This window comes from Phycomyces blakesleeanus, assembly GCF_001638985.1.
Source record: "Phycomyces blakesleeanus NRRL 1555(-) unplaced genomic scaffold PHYBLscaffold_14, whole genome shotgun sequence".
NCBI classification, from domain to species: domain Eukaryota; kingdom Fungi; phylum Mucoromycota; class Mucoromycetes; order Mucorales; family Phycomycetaceae; genus Phycomyces; species Phycomyces blakesleeanus.
In genome coordinates this window covers 1,080,686-1,098,465 of record NW_017265147.1, presented here as the reverse complement: position 1 = coordinate 1,098,465, position 17,780 = coordinate 1,080,686, and the positions used below count along the sequence as shown (strand labels likewise).

General features: G+C 35.3%; 6 protein-coding genes across 6 annotated transcripts; 2 read left to right on the top strand and 4 right to left on the bottom strand.

Moving 5' to 3' along the window:
- Positions 1 to 3,186: 3,186 nt before the first annotated feature.
- PHYBLDRAFT_170084 (hypothetical protein) lies at positions 3,187 to 4,293 on the bottom strand (the record flags this gene model as incomplete). Its single annotated transcript, XM_018436246.1, has 4 exons — positions 3,187 to 3,216; positions 3,802 to 3,993; positions 4,149 to 4,208; positions 4,243 to 4,293. The coding sequence occupies 4 exons, from the start codon at positions 4,291 to 4,293 to the stop codon at positions 3,187 to 3,189; spliced, it is 333 nt and encodes a 110-aa protein (XP_018290227.1).
- A 148-nt stretch (positions 4,294 to 4,441) lies between these two features.
- Positions 4,442 to 5,493, top strand: PHYBLDRAFT_80025 (hypothetical protein). Its single transcript, XM_018443541.1, has one exon. The coding sequence runs from the start codon at positions 4,472 to 4,474 to the stop codon at positions 5,204 to 5,206; it is 735 nt and encodes a 244-aa protein (XP_018290226.1). The 5' UTR covers positions 4,442 to 4,471; the 3' UTR covers positions 5,207 to 5,493.
- Positions 5,479 to 7,426, bottom strand: PHYBLDRAFT_71222 (hypothetical protein; the record flags this gene model as incomplete). Its single annotated transcript, XM_018442431.1, has 4 exons — positions 5,479 to 5,561; positions 5,739 to 5,768; positions 5,868 to 5,886; positions 6,059 to 7,426. 4 exons carry the CDS (start codon positions 7,424 to 7,426, stop codon positions 5,479 to 5,481), a joined length of 1,500 nt encoding a protein of 499 aa, XP_018290225.1.
- Positions 7,427 to 7,802: 376 nt separating this feature from the next.
- Positions 7,803 to 9,912, bottom strand: PHYBLDRAFT_170081 (hypothetical protein; the record flags this gene model as incomplete). Its single annotated transcript, XM_018436245.1, has 4 exons — positions 7,803 to 7,841; positions 8,084 to 8,218; positions 8,591 to 9,255; positions 9,300 to 9,912. 4 exons carry the CDS (start codon positions 9,910 to 9,912, stop codon positions 7,803 to 7,805), a joined length of 1,452 nt encoding a protein of 483 aa, XP_018290224.1.
- A 2,003-nt stretch (positions 9,913 to 11,915) lies between these two features.
- On the bottom strand, positions 11,916 to 13,712 carry PHYBLDRAFT_114101 (hypothetical protein; the record flags this gene model as incomplete). Its single annotated transcript, XM_018428370.1, has 7 exons — positions 11,916 to 12,133; positions 12,279 to 12,484; positions 12,524 to 12,568; positions 12,655 to 12,885; positions 13,104 to 13,213; positions 13,299 to 13,382; positions 13,494 to 13,712. 7 exons carry the CDS (start codon positions 13,710 to 13,712, stop codon positions 11,916 to 11,918), a joined length of 1,113 nt encoding a protein of 370 aa, XP_018290223.1.
- Positions 13,713 to 16,864: 3,152 nt separating this feature from the next.
- PHYBLDRAFT_9747 (hypothetical protein) lies at positions 16,865 to 17,014 on the top strand (the record flags this gene model as incomplete). The annotated part of the gene is made up of 1 exon (XM_018444022.1): positions 16,865 to 17,014. A coding segment is annotated over one exon (150 nt), but the record flags the coding sequence as incomplete, so codon positions are not given.
- Positions 17,015 to 17,780: the final 766 nt, after the last annotated feature.

Genomic DNA, 17,780 nt, shown 5'->3' with positions numbered 1-17,780 from the left:
TCGGGGTTTATTATATTTTGCAGGAAGGTACGTTGGTTTATATTAAAGTATATAAATTATTTGCAGCCTGTCAAAGCACAAAAATTCAAGAGACCATACACACATTGAAGGGATCTGATAATACAATAATGGCACTCATCAATCCTCAGAATATAATACTTTAAAAATATTTTAAATATAAAGATGGTTTGTGTGTGCGATGGTCAAAATAAACGAGTTTATTTTTGAAGAGCTTTGATAAGGTGCTGTGTGGGTCAATTGGAGGTCACGATTTCATGTGGATCAATTAGCGGTTGGTGTATCCTGTGAGCCAGGTGGAGGCTTCAACGCCATGTAGACAGTTTAAAGGTTGTTATGTTCTGTATGTTAACTATAGGCTGCAATGCCACCCACATCGTTTGGAAGTTAGTTCTGTTAATTTATACAATATGAATGAAGGTCGAGGCTTCAGTATTTTAGCTATTAAAACTTTAGACAATATTTAATTAATCAGACAACTATATACTAAAGATGGTTGAATTTACTGCTGAAATGAGCAACTGTATAATAAAAAGGATCATTTTGATCAAATTGACAAATCAAATACAGAAAATCAGCTATATATCTAAATCGATTATGCAGAGTGCTTTTACATAAATAAATAATCTGGTGGAGCACACTAAGATCCATTATATAAACAATGGTTTATGTTGATTGCTCAAACATTGATCAAAATATCATATTTTTTTACTCTAAGAAAACCATTTATTAATACAAATCAGGCTATTTGCACCAAAAAGTCAATTTTTTGATCTCACTTTTCCCTCAGGGCATATAACTAAAAAATAATTGGAAACCGGTGTGTTTTTTTCTAGCAAGTAAAGTTGTATAAAACGTTAAGCAATGTCAGTCAGTGTCTATTTATTCAGCAACAGATCAATATCGATATTTCCACCACTAGAAGATGTTATTTAAATTGCCAAAATCAAAGTGTATACCACCCAAAAAAAAATAATGAACACATGGCAGTGTTTTGTAATAATTATCACAGAGAAGTTATCAAAATTAATAATTAATGTTTAGCTAACGTTTCTGAAATACCAATAGCATTTGTTATTTAGATTGGAAGCCAAAAGCAATTATCATAGTATTTTGGGTAGCAAATACTAACATCAAAATATGTATTCTATCTGTCACTTTTCTTATAGCTGTAAAGTATATAGGCAATCTATCATGTAATGGGAGTTAATTGTTGGACTTAATTTTGATTCAAAAACATGTATGTAAAACATCGCAATATATTTAATATATTTATCCTCAAGCCTTAAAAGATTTTTGTAAGGCTTATCTTTGAAGCATGTCAAAAAATATATATAGCACGCAAGTTTTGACTTGAAGCTAAATGTCTTTATATCCAGCTTTTTTGTACTAGATAATCTTGTCTTTTCTGTAAAGCAACGCCAAATATAATATCGTACAGCTATTATCAGAAAGAGAAATAACTAAAGAACTATCGGATAATATTAATATCTTATTATTCTTATTATCATAAAATGATATCAGCGAGCTTTTAACGCATGGTTTAAAATTGATCTAACCTTTATAACAGAAGATAAAACGTTTTTATTTCATGGATGCAGAGGTCTTATTAGTTTACAGGCAGCTAGATACTAAAATAAATAAAAAGAGCTGTCCCATCCAGTTAGAGAACATTATCTAAAATAAATTTATTTGCTTGAAGTTATATCCTGGGAGGATTAATATAATAAGCTGAAAAACTCACATAGTATGAAAACTATACACCTGTCATTATCAATTACTCCAACCACAGGCTTATCTATTGTAACAAACAGTTTTTATTGCAAACCACGCTGTAAGCAATGTTTTATCATATACAATCTTGACACAGAACATTTGTGATAGTATGTAGTGTGAATTAAGTACATCAATACAAGCACTTGTGCACAAAGAAAACAAACCAAAAATAAAGTAGAATAATAGGATATTACAGGATTGGTTATAGTGCTTATCAAAATACAATACGTTCTCTCCACAATAATAGTACTAATTGTATCTTTTTCCTTTAGACGCATGTATGTAAGATCTATATACTGCATTTAACTTTTATTTTTATTTCTGTTTGAGGATTGTTTTTTAATGGATAGCTCTTTTACATCAATTACTATCTAATCTTTTCATTTAGTCCAAAATATCTTGTGTATATATTTATTTATATATATATAAAATAAATCCTTAAAGTAGATGCTCATGCAATCCTCGTTTTGTGTGGCGCGAGGGTGAAGCTGGCTGCAAATGTAGATTAGTATCTTCCATATCCGTGCCCTCTTGTGTTCCGCTTGGGCGTTAGAGGAGTACAAGAGAGCAAAAATATATAAATAAAAAATAAGAGAATTATAATATAAAGCAAGTTACTTAGGTTACACTGATTAAGAAGATCTTTCTTCTTCACAAAGAAATCCGAAACGAGGAAAGTACAGAGCTAAATAAACAAACGCAGTGATAGATGTCGCTATCTGTACTAAAGATCTCTATTCTAGTAAGAAAGTAATCTTACAGAGATAGATAATAATGCTTCCTAGTTTTTGATCTTAATATATGTATATTCTCAAGCTTTGAAAAACAACTTTTATAGTATTCCTTTTTAGATTTGTGGTACTCTTGCTTAGAATAACTACTGTTTTTCTTATTATTATTCTTTGGGAAAGCTCCTCTATTAAAAATAGAAGCCATTGTAACCAGAATTACCGTGAGAATAAGAAGAAGAAATGTAATTTTGTAAAACACTCAGAAGAACCGAAATATATATATGGAGTAGGTTTTGTTCTTGTATTTCAATATCCAAGCTACAGAAAACGCAAATTAAGGCATTCACAAAGGAAGTGTACCCAATATTAAGTCCGTGTAAACACCAAATGGAGAAAAAACTGGATTTGTCTCGAATATTTTCAGCTTTCTTTATGCTGTGTAAAGTACAATAAACCATAGAAGGAATATACTATTAACAAATCAAAGCCGTAGAAATGGTAGACCATCAAGATCCGAGCGAAGTCTGTGGGATACAAAAAAAGCGTTTTCTAAAATTATCTACTTGTTTGCTAATGAAGTATGTACCTGAGTACAGCAAGTTACTACACCATGCCAATAGCAATATCCATTTCAGATAAAATAAAGGTCTTTAATAATATATTAGACCTTTGATTCGTCCATAAACTGATTCTATTACAGCGATTGACATGTCTATTGACAATTTGTTATATATACTATATTTTGTTTATATATTTTAGGGAGGTATGGTTTGTTTTTTTTTTTTTTTGCCACACCCACGTTGCCTTGATCTCTTTTCTGCTGTGATGGGATACATATTAATATAACAGGCGCATACTAGCTGTATTCTTGAGACAAAAATAAATTCCCGGGACCTTTTAAACTGTAGTTGTATAGGGGGGGGGGGGGAAGTTTGAAGGAATGACTACAAGCGGTTATGTTTTGTAGGCCCAGGCATTGTACACTGAGCCTCTTTAAACATTTAACACAGCTGAGATTCAAAAGAGACGACTTTTTGCATTAAAAATGGGAAAAATAATTCACATATTAATAGATTTTAAAGTATAAAGTATAAAGTATATGTATATATCTCACTACTGCAAAACAGCCATACATCCCGACCACAAAGTGGCACAATTGAGGATAAAATATATAGGCAGGATCGATAATAAGTGTAGCCTAGGAGAGCGCTATTCGCTTGAATAAGGATACCTTAAAGTGTTTGCGTTCACTTTGGGTGCTTTATAGTAAATATACCTTTATTTTTTCTTGACTTATTCGAGCCATGTATTGGTGATCAAGACGTTCTGTTACATAATCTCTTTGATGCGTTTTATATTTTGGGGATGCCGTGCTTAAACTATGGAGTACAAAAAATGGGTTGTACCAGATGTGTACGCGCCCATCGTTGCTGTATTGGTCCTCCGCTCCATGGTAGATTATAGATATCTATACTGTTTGTTTTAAGTTTTCACTTTACATTCAGCACACAGCATATGTATGTCGTTTAAGAAGTTAGCTTAAACTTGTGGAGCCAACCACTACACAAAGATTTTTAAGGCCACGTTTACAAGAATGTATATGTGTGCCTGTATAATTCTCACCTTTAATTCCCATTCGCAGGTTATCTGTGTTCCTGAATATTTTGGAAGAGCTGAAGTAGACTACATGTCGGTCATATTATTTCTTTGTACTTACATTTATGGAGAACGAAAACCAAGGGGGATAAACGATATCCATACTGACCATCCGTGTTACTTATCAATTGGAAAAAAAAGAGTATCCTCCCCTTGTGCAATATGGAAAAAGATTGGCGCTCTAGAACAATACTTGAAAACTTATACGGGATCTTGATTCCTATATAAAAGGAAGCAACCAAAGTCTCCCAGAAAACGGTATCCAGCTCTTTTCTCTTCTATCAACAACAATGAAGTTCAGCATCTCCACTCTCCTCGTTTTCCTCATGGCTCTTATTGCCTGCACTTCTGCCATGCCTACTCCCAAGGAACTCACTGTTGTTGAGGTTGCCGAATCACCTGCTATTGAATTGGTCAAGCGTACCAACTACCCCGTTACTGTTGATGCCGATTTGTACGTGAAGATTGTTGCTGCTGTCAAGGCTCAGATCAAGGTCAAGGTTCTTGTTGATTTGGTTGCTTCCATCTGTGCCGATGTCAAGGCTGGTCTCCAGATCAAGGCTAGTATTCTCGGCGGTTTGATCTCTATTGATGATCTCCGCGTCAAGGCCAAGGTTGATGCTTCCATCAAGGACCTCAACGTCAAGGTTCAAGCTGAGGTTGATGCTGAAGTAGAGGCCGATGTGTATGCTGTTTTGGATGCCGACCTCCGTGCTCTTCTCATTGGCAAGACCTTCACCCAGGAACAGCTCCTCGCCGTCCTTGTCGACATTGAAGCTGCAGTCCAGGCCAAGGTCAAGGTTGTCCTCCCCACTCTCAAGGCCAAGCTCTCCGCCTACGTCTCTGCTCAGGTCGATGTCTTGATCAACAACCTCCAAGTCAACCTTATTGGTCTTATACAGATCGCTGTCACTCTTGCTATCGATATCAGCGCCAAGGTCAAGGCCTGTCTCGATGTCGCCGTCCAGGCCTGCATTGACTTGGATGTCAATGTGTGTGCTTTGGCCGTTCTTAATGCCCTTTAAACTAGGACTACTTTAGTATGTCTTAGAGACTGTATTTCATATTTATCATTTCTTGTATGCTATCAATAAAGCAATTGTTCTTATATCATAAAAAAACCCAAGGTGTCTAGATCGTTCTCTTGTTATAGTACATTGTTGATATAAGCTGTTTTGTCAAACAGAATTTGTGTGGTCAACTTGTTCTTATATCTAAATGTTTTGGTGAACATATCTACTTTTTTTTTATATTAGAATTATTTAATAAAAGTATATTATCTTATTCTATTTGAATACTAGTTGATATAATTAATACTGACATGGTCCACTATTTCTTGAAAGCTGCTCACCGTATTTGATCCCCAAAACTTTAAGGCATCTTTTTTTTTGTCTCACAGAGTGTTCATGCTAAACAATCAACATAGTAAATGAAGTTTTGGATTTATATTATTCTGCATCAAAATTATTGCTAACGATATATATGCTTAGCCTAAGATGTCGGTCAGATTTTTGCAAGGCCTTTGTATACAAGTTGAGCATCTCTGAGCATGCTTACGAAAAATCAAGTTATTCTGAATACTAATTTCTATTGTAGTACATTATTTGCTGTAGTAATCTAGAATAATTATTTTCTATATTGAAGGATATGTAGCATTTACAATGGTATTAAGATAGTATAGATTACTTGTAGCTTCTATCCACAACTGTATTACACACAGAAGCAGTAAAATATATCACTATAAAAGCGTTCTATTTACTATAGTAAAGCAAGACATCTTTGTGTGCGTTTATGGGCTTGTTTGTTTCTAAAGCGAGATATAAATTACAAATTAAAATACAAAAGTTTTGATATTACTTGGGCAAATATCCAATGACCGTAGCAGCAATAAGACATCCAACAGCACCAAATGATAGAAGAGAAACCCATAAAATTATCCACACTTTGTCTTTATCGAACCCAACCAGATAACCGGTAACAAGACAAAGAGAAATAGGACTAAGGATCCAGGATATTACGAGCCATTCTGTTGTACCGTGACTTCCATAGTTTGCCCACACCCCAAAAATCAAGAATACTATCATTCCCACAAGCATGGAGATGATGGCAATATCTTCTTCTTCAAACATGAGGGTGTCACTAAATTCTCCCAAGAGTTTGCGATCCTCTTTGGTTAGGATAAAACTGTCACTTTTAAGCGATGCTTCTTCGTCTTTATCATCCTTAATACTAAAGGCCATCGTTTGCTTGTGCAACATAACAAGAGAGACGGTTTGAAGGACTGACATTGTAGTGTATATGATAATGATAACCTTGGCCCAACGGTCTCCGTCTAGATCCATGCATTCGATTGTGGTAAAGAACAGTTGTCCAATTGTAACAAATGATTCAACATACGAGGTGTCGTCCATATTATGTGCCGTCTCAAGTTGGTCTATCATATCGACTGTCATGTAACGGACTTGGCTTGCCAGAACCTTTTTTTGGTATTTACTAGCTGCACCTGGGCCAGTAACAATCATCCCTTCCGTCGCACAGTAGGAATCACTGGATTCAGTCTGGTCAATATTGTTGGAACCAATAATCAAAGAAGTATTTAAAATGCAGTGCTTTGTTTTCTTTGCTTTTTCGGGGCCAAGTAAATATAGAAATGCTGCAAGGTAGGGTGAATTGTCGTCTTCTCCAATATAAATATTTCTTGCCTTCAAGTCACTGACTAATCGATCCCGTATATGAACAGATTTTGAATGAAGTTTCTCTGACGAAAGCTTTTTGTTATCATCGGCACTAATTTTATCGTATTGTATGGTGGACTTAATTGTCAAAAGCAGCGAGTCTTTTAAAGCTGTATCGGTTGGATCCTGAGACTTGTCATCCTTTCTCTCTGTGTCTTTGGATTTGGTTTCTTTTTCGTAGGATCTTAACAAGGATTGATATTGGAAAATTCCGAGTATTCTATCTCCATAGAGTGATTTGTATATAGGCCCTATTGCTAAGCCAATTCCGCTGGAAGGGTAAGCAAATGCTATAGCACGGCGATGAAGAGTGCCAAACTTGCCGACACCTTTTTTAGGTCGTATAGTTATGACATGAGTCATGTATCCCAAGAGTATAGTTCTAAAGATTGATACTACAGGCAAATTACTAGTTGCTTTAGTATCTTGTTGAATTGGTGGAGCATAACAATTAGGTATAATAGCTAAAAGTAAAAGACAGAAAATAAACTGTAATCTTCGTAGGCACATTATATAACATAAATATGCAAAAGAGAGAGATAGAGAGATAAAAAGGATAAATATTTGTAAGTTATACTTGTAAAATATGGAATAAAATGAGTAAAATAAGCTATATAATATCTGAAGAGGCTTAAGAAAAAAAGCTCCTCCAAAGGCTTAGAAAATGAATACTAAAGATATAAGTTTAGTCAAAGTGAGGGCTATACCTTTTGACAGTTATCAAAATTTGAAAGATATTTATACATCTTGCACTTTATTAAGTAAACAAGAGTTTCAGGGCAGTATATTTGGCAAAGACAGTAATAATTTAACATAACATATGTGTACGCATGCAATGCTAGTATCTTTAAACTTGTAAAATAAAAAGCAGATAGTAATTGGTGATTTAAAACGCCCAAGAATAATCGTGGCTTACTTGAAGCCTCTGATTATTGATTAGAAAATTTTAAACATCACAATTTATATGATTGTATTCTTGAAATTGTTTTTATAAGCAGCTTGCGTAATTTGTGGCTTTATACATTATACAGTTATACATGACAAAACGTAGACAGAATAAAATGTTTGTAAAGTCAATTAGTAAAGAGGTACTAATGCAATTGATTTTATAAGCAGAAAAATAAATATATGTTTGTTCAAGTTTTTGGACAACATCAAGTAACAAACCTTTACTGGGATAAATAGATTTACTTGAAATAGAAAACAGTAACCACCCAAAGCACAGTTAGGAAAAGTGAGAAAAGTGAATAAAGAATTACCAAAATCCAAATTGGTGGTCAAGTTGATCGATATTTGAAAAGTCTAAAGAGGAGAAAAATGGAAGGAAAATGAGAAATACGATAAGTTGGATAATGGTAGAAAAGGTGGTTTATGTAACATTATACATATTCTTAGAATAGGGATAAAATTTGAGAAAGGAGCAAGTTTCTAAAGGTCGCTACTCATATTAATTTTATACATTAGAAATATAAGGTGAAGTATAATATTATTTTGGTAAATATCCAATAATTGTAGCTCCAATAAGACATCCAATGGCAACAAAAAAAAACCATTACTTCTATAGTTCTAATTATCGCAAAAAGAATATATATCTTCAAAAAATACAGAAATATACCGAAATAAAATACAAATAAAAGGACTAAGAATCCAGGACACTACAAGCCATTCAGTTACACTGTGACTATTATAATCAGCCCATATACCAATCAGAAAGAATATTACTAATACTGTAAGAATAAAAGTAATGGAGAAATTTCTTTCATTGACTAGGTCACTATATATAGCCAAGTGTTTTCTACCGTCTTCAGTCGAAATAGAGTCTTTGCCATTAACCAGTGTTTTCTTATCTTCGTCTTCAGTCGAAATAGAGTCGTCGTCATTAAGCAGTGTTTCTTCATCTTCGTCTTCCTTGATACTAAAGGTTGATATTTGTTTATGCAACATAAGGAGAGAAAGGGTCTGAAGAACTGACATTATAGTGTACATAATAATAATAAGCTTGGCCCATCTGTCTCCGTCTAGATCCATGCATTCGAATGTGGTAAAGAGCAGTTGTCCGATTGTAATAAATATTTCAAGATATGAGGTGTCATCCATATTGTATGCGGTTTCAAGTTGATTTATCATGTCGACTGTCATGTAACAGACATCTTTGAAATCAACTGTTCTTTGGTATTTACAAGCTGCACCTGGTCCAGTGACAGTGATTGTCTCGGTCTTACAAGTTGAACGATCAGCTTTCTGCTTATTACTATCATTAAAACCGATAACTAAAGAGCCGTTCAGAATACAGTGCTTTGTTTTCTTTGCATCTTTAGGACCAAGTAAATGTAGAAAGGCTGCAAGGTATGGTGCATTGTCGTTTTTTTTTTAAGGTAATAACATTCTTTCTTAATATAGCCGACTAATTGATCTCTTAGCTTGGAGGCCTCCGAATGAAGCTCGTTTAATTCAGAAGTCTTGATGGCTTCTTTATTATCTTTCTCGCACTCTGATGTAGATATGCTGGGCACAGTTAACAAGCCCACTGAAGCTGAATCCACCTGAGTTTGAGAAATTCTATCAGCCTCGTTTGTATTTTCGTCATCATTTCCTTTGTCCCTTGTCTCGACGTCGCTATTTTCTTTTTTATTATCTTCCTTGTCTATTTTTCCTTTTTCGTAGCTTTTAAAAAAGGGCTTGTATTCGCGGATTCCGAGTATTCTATCTCCAAACAATGACTTATATATAGATCCTGTTGCTAGCCCTATTCCACCGCAAGGCCATATTAAAGCCAGAATACGTCGATAAAAGGTAGGAATATCAGTAATTCCTGTTCTAGGTCGAATCGTTACGATGTGAGTCAAATAGCCGAGTAGGACGGTCCGCAATATCGATGTTATAGGTAATTTACTGGTGAGAAAATCGTTGTCTTGCTGAATTGGTGGAGCACAGCATTTAGGTACACTGATCAATAATACAATACATAGAATAAACTGTAATTTTTTTTGAGACATTATATAAACGTGAATAGCCGTAGAAGATGTACGTTGAGATAAAGAGAGATTGAAGGGGGTGAAGGATAAAAAGAGAGATATATTTACTACTCTTACTGGAGGGAGCTTGGGATTAGTTAACAGCACCAATGCTTATATACTATTCCAATGGGCTTGAGATGAAATGTAAAGGCTTTGAATTTTAAAAATAAAGATGCTCATCGATTCAAAGTGTGCCCAATATTATTTTGAAAGACGACAGAAAATAAAATATAGTTATAATACAACAACATTGTTTTTGCTTTTGCTTTTGCTTTTGCTTTATTGAAATATTGAAAGGATTTAACCAAAAGTATATTATAAATACTACAAAAAACGGCTCTTGAATGACTCAGAAAACTTATTTAAACATATACTGACTATTTAAAGGCTGAAGAATAATAACCTACACAAGCCTATGTATTTTGATACACAAATTAGAGTTTTTAATAAGCTCAAGAATGATTGCCATGAGAAAGTCGTTTTGAAAGATATCCAAATACTTGTGTATAAATTAAAGTGAGAGGTGTAGGAATTCTAAGCCAAAACATAGCTCATCATCAGAACAATATAATGTACATGCAACATTCAATAGCATTTGATATTTTTGCTTTTCGCAATGCACCAGTATTTTTTATTTTATTACTTGCTAATAATTAATATCAAGGGTAATTTTAAGAGTATGCTCAGACAACAATATTTATAGTTATATATACTACTGAAAGCTTTATATTTTAGGAAACTGTGTATAGATTAGAATCCTTGATGGTAGAGTGATTAATTATGCAACGACTAATTTGAAGAGCCTATAAGTTACATTATCTGCCGTATTATTGAGGAATAAAAAGCCTAGAACTCTTCATGATTATAAAAGGTATTCTGGCATGTCAAGGTTGTAGATTTTATTATAAAATCAATATCTGGGCTTTGGTAAAAGAAAGAGATTAAATTGAGTTCATAGAGAGATGAGTAAAGCTACTTTTAAAGAACACTTAACAAACATCTGGACGCAAATAAATTTATATGAACTGGAGTGTGGCTGAATTGAAGCCTCTTATTGTTGATGAGCAAGTTTACAAACACCACACGTTTGAGTATTTTCTAATGTTGCTGTTATAAGTATTGTGTAATATCCGAATGTATTATGTTTGTGGGTACCCAAGTATACAAGATGAAAACATTATTTTGTTTGTTTTGTATACGAAAAAAGTATTTTAGTGGCAGTGAATTATCAAGTCAATTAAGCAAAAAACATGAAATAAAAATGTATGCTCAAGTGGTCGAATATATTTTTAATAGAGCTACCCAACAAAAAAAAAAGAATACAATTTCTGAGCATGAGTATTTGTTTAAAGACTATTCTGAACTGCACAAAATGGATAGATACATCAAAAGCAACATCAGAGTACAATAACTGTTATTTCTAGAGCAACAGCTAATAATTCTTAATTGACTGCACTCACAAGCCTAAAATATTGTTGGTTTGACTAAATACAAGCTTTTCCTCACCGAGATAATAGAAGCCTTCAAATTAAAGTCTTTGTGATCAATATTGCAATTATCCCTGAATATTTGACTGTACATGGAAGTAATGAATGCAGGTGGGTGCTTCTTTCTTTCTTTTTCTTTTTCTTTTTAGTTTTCAGAGTTAAGCAAATATACAGCCTTTTCTCTTTATAGTGCTTTGTGTGTTTACTAAAGCTCTATAAAATATATCCATTTACAGTAGCTGTGACCTGCCAATATTTATTACTTAATTGCAAAAAGTCCGTTCAGTGCATGTATGAATTCCAACCCTTTGTACTTTTGAACAACCTCTTGTTTTAAGGGATCGAATCTTTATTTATTTATATATTTATTTATTGGTCTATCTTATCCACTTTTTATATTATGTATTTATGTATTTGCTTATGTACACAAATAAATCGGCGTATGTGCTTATTGGTAGAGCTGCCCATGACAACAGTCGCAATCAAATGTGGTGTTTATACCAAAAGAGCCTGAATGGTACGGCCAAATCCAACCGCAATCCAGGCTGGCATACTTTGACTCCAACTCAGGGAATGAACTGCCGACTCTGCGGTGTATGCCAAAACAGGGTCCTGGATTATATGTGGAATGGGTCTTTCCATACTACTATTTTCGCCAATTGGTGTTTTGATAGTAGATCGAGTATCCCATACCAATACTTGTGAATCATCACCTACAACAGTATAGAAAACAAAGCTCAGCTCTCTCCAAAAAAAAAGAAAGAAACTAGATAGCTAACTAGACTTTTCGTCCTCTTTCTTTCCGTCTTTCTTTATTCAGACTGAACTTGATTGTTTTGCTTGTTTGCTTCCAAATACCTCCTGTACAAATGTGTTTTGCGTCGTGTGGTGCCCACCCAAAACAATTGACACTTCTTTTGTGCCTGCGAGTGAGTTCGGCAATAGGTACGGTTGGATAACGGATGTCCAGGATCTGAACATCATTTGAGTCCATGTGAAATGTGGCCAAAAGGTTTGAATTAATTCGATTGAATTGGATCCTAAGCAAAGGCTGTGACCCATCACTGATCGCCGACACAAAGTTGTTTTTGGATGGACTGGACGGTACAAGAGGTGCTTCATAGATAATTGTTGAATGATTTAATGCTCTATGCACCACAAAAAAAAACAATTAATTAATTAATAAATAAATTAATGAAATTAATTAGGGTATAAAATATGTATACTGACTCACCGCATGTCAAATAGTCGTACAGATCCATCTGCACCTACACTAGCAAATACATCTGCTGAACCATGCATAAACGCAACGTCATATACATCTCTGTCATGAGCAATAAGTTGGGTTTTTGCCTGGCAGGTTTCTACGTTCCACACGGTACATGTAGTGTCAATACTGGAGGTGACAATAATGTTAGGGTCCAATTCATTCCAGTCAAAAGAAGTGATTGGTGCACTAAATTCACTCTGCTTTTGTTACACTCGGTTAACATTATTTTTTTTTAAGATAATATATATATATACATGGATACATACATACATGCATGCATGTATGTATGTATATGTAGATGTATATGTATACGTATATGTATGTTTAGGGAGATACATTGTATTTGGCTTACATTTACAAACGTCATGCGTCGCTCAAGCTTCATTTGTGATTCTGGGCGGTTTCGTCTAGACCCAATAGTACTGCTCGTATTTTGATTGTAGAGAATATTTTCGGTCAACTCCCACAGCCTGAGATTGTCTGAAGAAGACATTATATGATCTGATTGTCGCCCTTTGTTATCCTTGAATTATTCTTTTGGTTATCAGTTTATATAAATATATTTTCATGTTTTTGGTGTTGAATATTTGTGCCTTTGAGCTCAATACCTTCCATGGCTCCCAGAGTACTTTAGTAACTGGATAGCGTGAGTCAGCTTCTGCCAGGGGTATAAAGTCTTTTTCACCATAATCCTGTCGAAACTTATCATAGTCGTATGTTACTTTATCAGTCCTACCAATTATTTGTAGCTAAGGAAATTTGTGTAAACGATTCAGATATGATAATACAGGTATATTACAAACAAATAATAGTAATAATACTTTATTGGTGCTGTCTTCAACAAAACTGCCCATTGCTAATCGAAATGCTTCTTGTTCAGTTGGTACATTACTCCAATCGAGTGCATAGATTGGCCAAGGAGCATCATGACGATAGATCTTTTTTTGAGATCTGTTTTCAACAGAGTTGTCTATAGTGGAATTTGCAGAAGAACGATTAGGTTGGAAGTCTGGAATGGTCATTGGATGTGAATTGTTGATTATGAAAAATGTAAAAGATTAAAAGAATAAGAAATAAACCAAAAACAAGAACAGAAAAATAAGGGAAAAAAGGACTCAAAGCACAACATAAGGAGGAACAAAAACAGCTGCATCAATGCGTTTGGCCCTTTTTACATATCATACATTTCCTTTTGGGGAATTATGTGTCTGTTTGTGTGTTAAAGCTCTAATGGCTTTCACACACCCACCCACCCACCCACACACACACATACACACACAGCAGCAGTAGAAGCAGAAGCAGCAGAGATATCAAAAGAAGAAGAAGAAGAAGAAGAAGAAGAGGAGGAGAATTCAGGAACGGACTGAGGGTTTGTTTGTGACATTTATGAAAGCAAATGTTAAGCAAGTTTCTTTTCTTTTTTGGTAAAGATTATGGTATAGTTTGTGTGTTTTGCTTTATTCATAAAGTGCAGAGATCGATTCCGGGCTTTTGACCTTTATAGCTATAGCATAATGATGTCAACAACTGATCAGAACTAGGTCTATCTTTTACTTGTGTGTTTGATTAGGATGTCACCAATAGATGCACGGTAAGAAATAAAATGTATATTAATATAAATCTTAATATCAATATCACAAGCTTGTTGTAAGAATCTTAAACAATCCGGTTTTCTTTTTTTGGTGTAGTTTGGTTTGGATATTTCTTAAAACAGCTTTGTACCGAATCATCCAGCCCATAAATATGTATGAAAATGACGAAACTTTACCGGATATCTAAAATCCAACTTTCAATACTTTATTGAATATTATATATATAATGTATGTGATTATTCATTTGACGTCTTGTACTGCGTCGTTTCTTCCTTGATTGATTGACTGACTGACTTGTTTATTTTAGCTTTCATATTACTTATTTTGGTGATTCAGAGATGCTGGAGACCGTAAACAAATTAAAATTCTTGCTCTGCCATTGTGAGACAAGCCTGTCACACACACATATATATATATATAATCCTTTTCTCTGTGTGGATTTCTCATTAACAGAAATCAAATACATAACAACAAATATATATATAATGATACTGATAAAGAGAATGCGAAAAAAAAAGCAAATTTGGCCCAAGATAAGAAAGGAAATAATACAGATATATATTATTATTATTAGTATTATTAAAACAATAATGAAAAGGCGGAATTTTGCGCACAGACCCATCCCTCAGCCCGCCCATTCGAAAGTTCAATGTTGTAGGATCAATAGAATTGGGCCCCATTCTTGTTAATAAATAATATTTGAGACTTTCTCGGGGGATGAAACAAAAAGGAACAAAAGGAACAAAATTGAAATTGAACAGATATAAAGTTTTATATGTAAAATCTGATAAAACAAAAGTAAGCTGCTGATCCTGTTTGGAAAAATCTGGAAACCAGCGCGTCATTCCTTGTACAAAGCTTCAGTTTTCCCTTGTTTTGTTTTTTGTTTTTTGTTTTTTTTTGTTGTGTGCGGGACATAACACCTTGTCGTCACGCGACCTATCTATGCCCTTTTTTTTTTTTTTTTTTTTAACAAAGATATGGCCTCAACCTGAACCCCTTTGATTCCATATGCCATGCCTTCTTCAGACCCCGCTTCACTTGAGAACAGTCGTTTTCTACATGCTCTCGAGTCAAAGAAGCGACGAGAGAGTGTGGGCGAAGTGATGGCCAGAAGACGTTCTTCTGCTATCGCCATCGTCCCTCGCCTGACCAGATCATCTCATGCAATTGACCGAAGAGGAAAACAAACTCCATTGATGATGATGACCCGCCAAGAGACCAATCAACAAGATTCAATGTATTCTGCCGCACACACCCTTTGGGATCCACGCATCGATGCGTTCGAGGTCCTACGGGCGACAATTACAGGAATCACACGGAACATGCAGGCCTTTCATGTCAAGGAGATCTTTGACACCGAGACTGCTGAACGGCGCACGCAGGACGATCCGTTTGAACAGGTCCGCCGTCTGAGCTCAGCATCCAGTCGTTTTGTATCTTATTCAGACGAGACGTCTCACGGATCTGCCGCTTTAGCCGATTGTGGATACCACCGCCGGATCCGCTCACAGGGCTCCGTAACCATCGATACCCAAAGACCTCCCTTAGAAGGAGACGTATATGCACCATGGCTGCATTACCATCAGCCAAAGGAAAGCAGTCCACACAGTATACCCGCCAGTCCAAGTCTGACCTCTCTATTCCTAACTACCAACACACTCATCAATTCTCGCCTCGACGAACTATCCGAAACGGCCTCCATAGCGTCCTCCGCGTCCCACGACACAGACCTGTTAGCAGTCGAGTGGCGGACACGTTTTCTCGAATTGCTGACGTCTTGTATCACTCAGTCGGAAGAACTAGAAACCTTTTCGACCGAATTACTGAATGCCGAAGGACGTGTACGAGAGCTGATGGCCATCAATGACACAGTGGAGGAGCAGTTTGAGAAGCGGGAAAAGGCCTATGCGGATCGTATTACGGAATGTGAAGAGGTGGCCAAACAGCAGCTCCACATGATAGAAAGTCTTGCCGAATTGATGGCTGACCTAGACATGCAAATCAACCTCCAGAACCAAGACGAAGATGAGAGTCCGGACGAAGACGACGAGATGACCCGCTGGGACTTTAGGAAGACGATTGCCGACCTACTCCACCTGGAAGAAAAAAACGACATGATTCACAAGATGCGATGGGATGTCGGGATGTGTGTGGGTGGGGGAGTGGGAACAGGCCATGTGATCCACACGTTTGAAGGCCGTTTGCGTGGTATTGAAATGATGATAGCAGGCTCTGGGGTTGTCGAGGATACCGAAAAGATGCCCACCAAGGCAAGTTTTAATCTTAATTTATACCCTTTTATATATAAAAGTGAATATGAATATGAATGTGAATATATAAAACAAGAACTATATCTGTGTATCTGTTTTGCTAATATACTTCTTGTTCTTCTTACTATTATTTAGGTTACCCATGTGTCCCCAACAATACAACACACAAAACTTCGCCGGCACCATTATATGCTTCACATTTCAGCCAAAGACCGTAAAGAACGCTTTGTCCTCTTACCACGGAAACAGTGGACCCCCGATACCACCACAGACCAATGTCAGTTTCAGTCTGGCTCACTAAAAGTCCAGTGTAATACCCAGTTTTCGTTCTTTCAGCGGAAACACCACTGCCGTAAATGTGGCATGATTGTGTGCCAGCGACACAGTGCTAACCAACTTCCACTTTTCTCATACGACTCTCCTTGTGTCGAATGGAGCCGTGTGTGCGATGCTTGTTTCTATAGTCTTATCATTCGCACAAAGTAAGGCGTATGTTATGGCCTTTACTAATGTAAATATTATGTCTTTCTTCTTCTTCTTTTTTTTTTTTTTTTACTTTATATACCTATTTACCTACCTATTTACCTATCAATTGACCAACCAATCAATCAACCATTCAATCAATATATCAATTTAGAATCCAAAATATAATGAATGTGAATTTTATATATATATATATCCTTTCTTGTTATAATTATATATATATATATATATATATATATATATAAAGGGTCTCATAAGTTACAACCATACTTCATGTTGGCATAGATCAAATTGTGTTTTTTTTTCTTGAAAAAAAAATATAAAAAAGAGTTCATGTGTGTGAAGTGTGTAGTGTGAAGTATGTAGTGTGAAGTGTAAAGTGTAAAGTGTAAAGTGTAAAGTGTAAAGTGTAAAGTATGAAGTGTGTGGTTTGTGGTTTGTGGTGTGTAAAGTGTGTGTAATTGACTGTGCAATATGTTCGTATGGAAATAAACAAGAAAGAATAAAATAAAATAAAATAAAATAAAATAAAATAAAATAAACGAAGGGAAAGAATGTGCATTATGTACGAGTGATGGCGTATCATAGATCATGGAAATAAGAAATCTATGGTAAGGAATGATTATACTAAATAACTTGTTGGTATATGATGATTTTACCCCCCTCCTTCTTGAGACCAGGGGTGGGGATGGAGGGGACGAAGGGTAAGGCTGGAAGTTTTATGTATATTTGTTTTGGTTAT

Coding starts and splice junctions, on each gene's coding strand:
- PHYBLDRAFT_80025 (XM_018443541.1), top strand. CDS start 4,472: ATGAAGTTCAGCATCTCCACTCTCCTCGTTTTCCTCATGGCTCTTATT.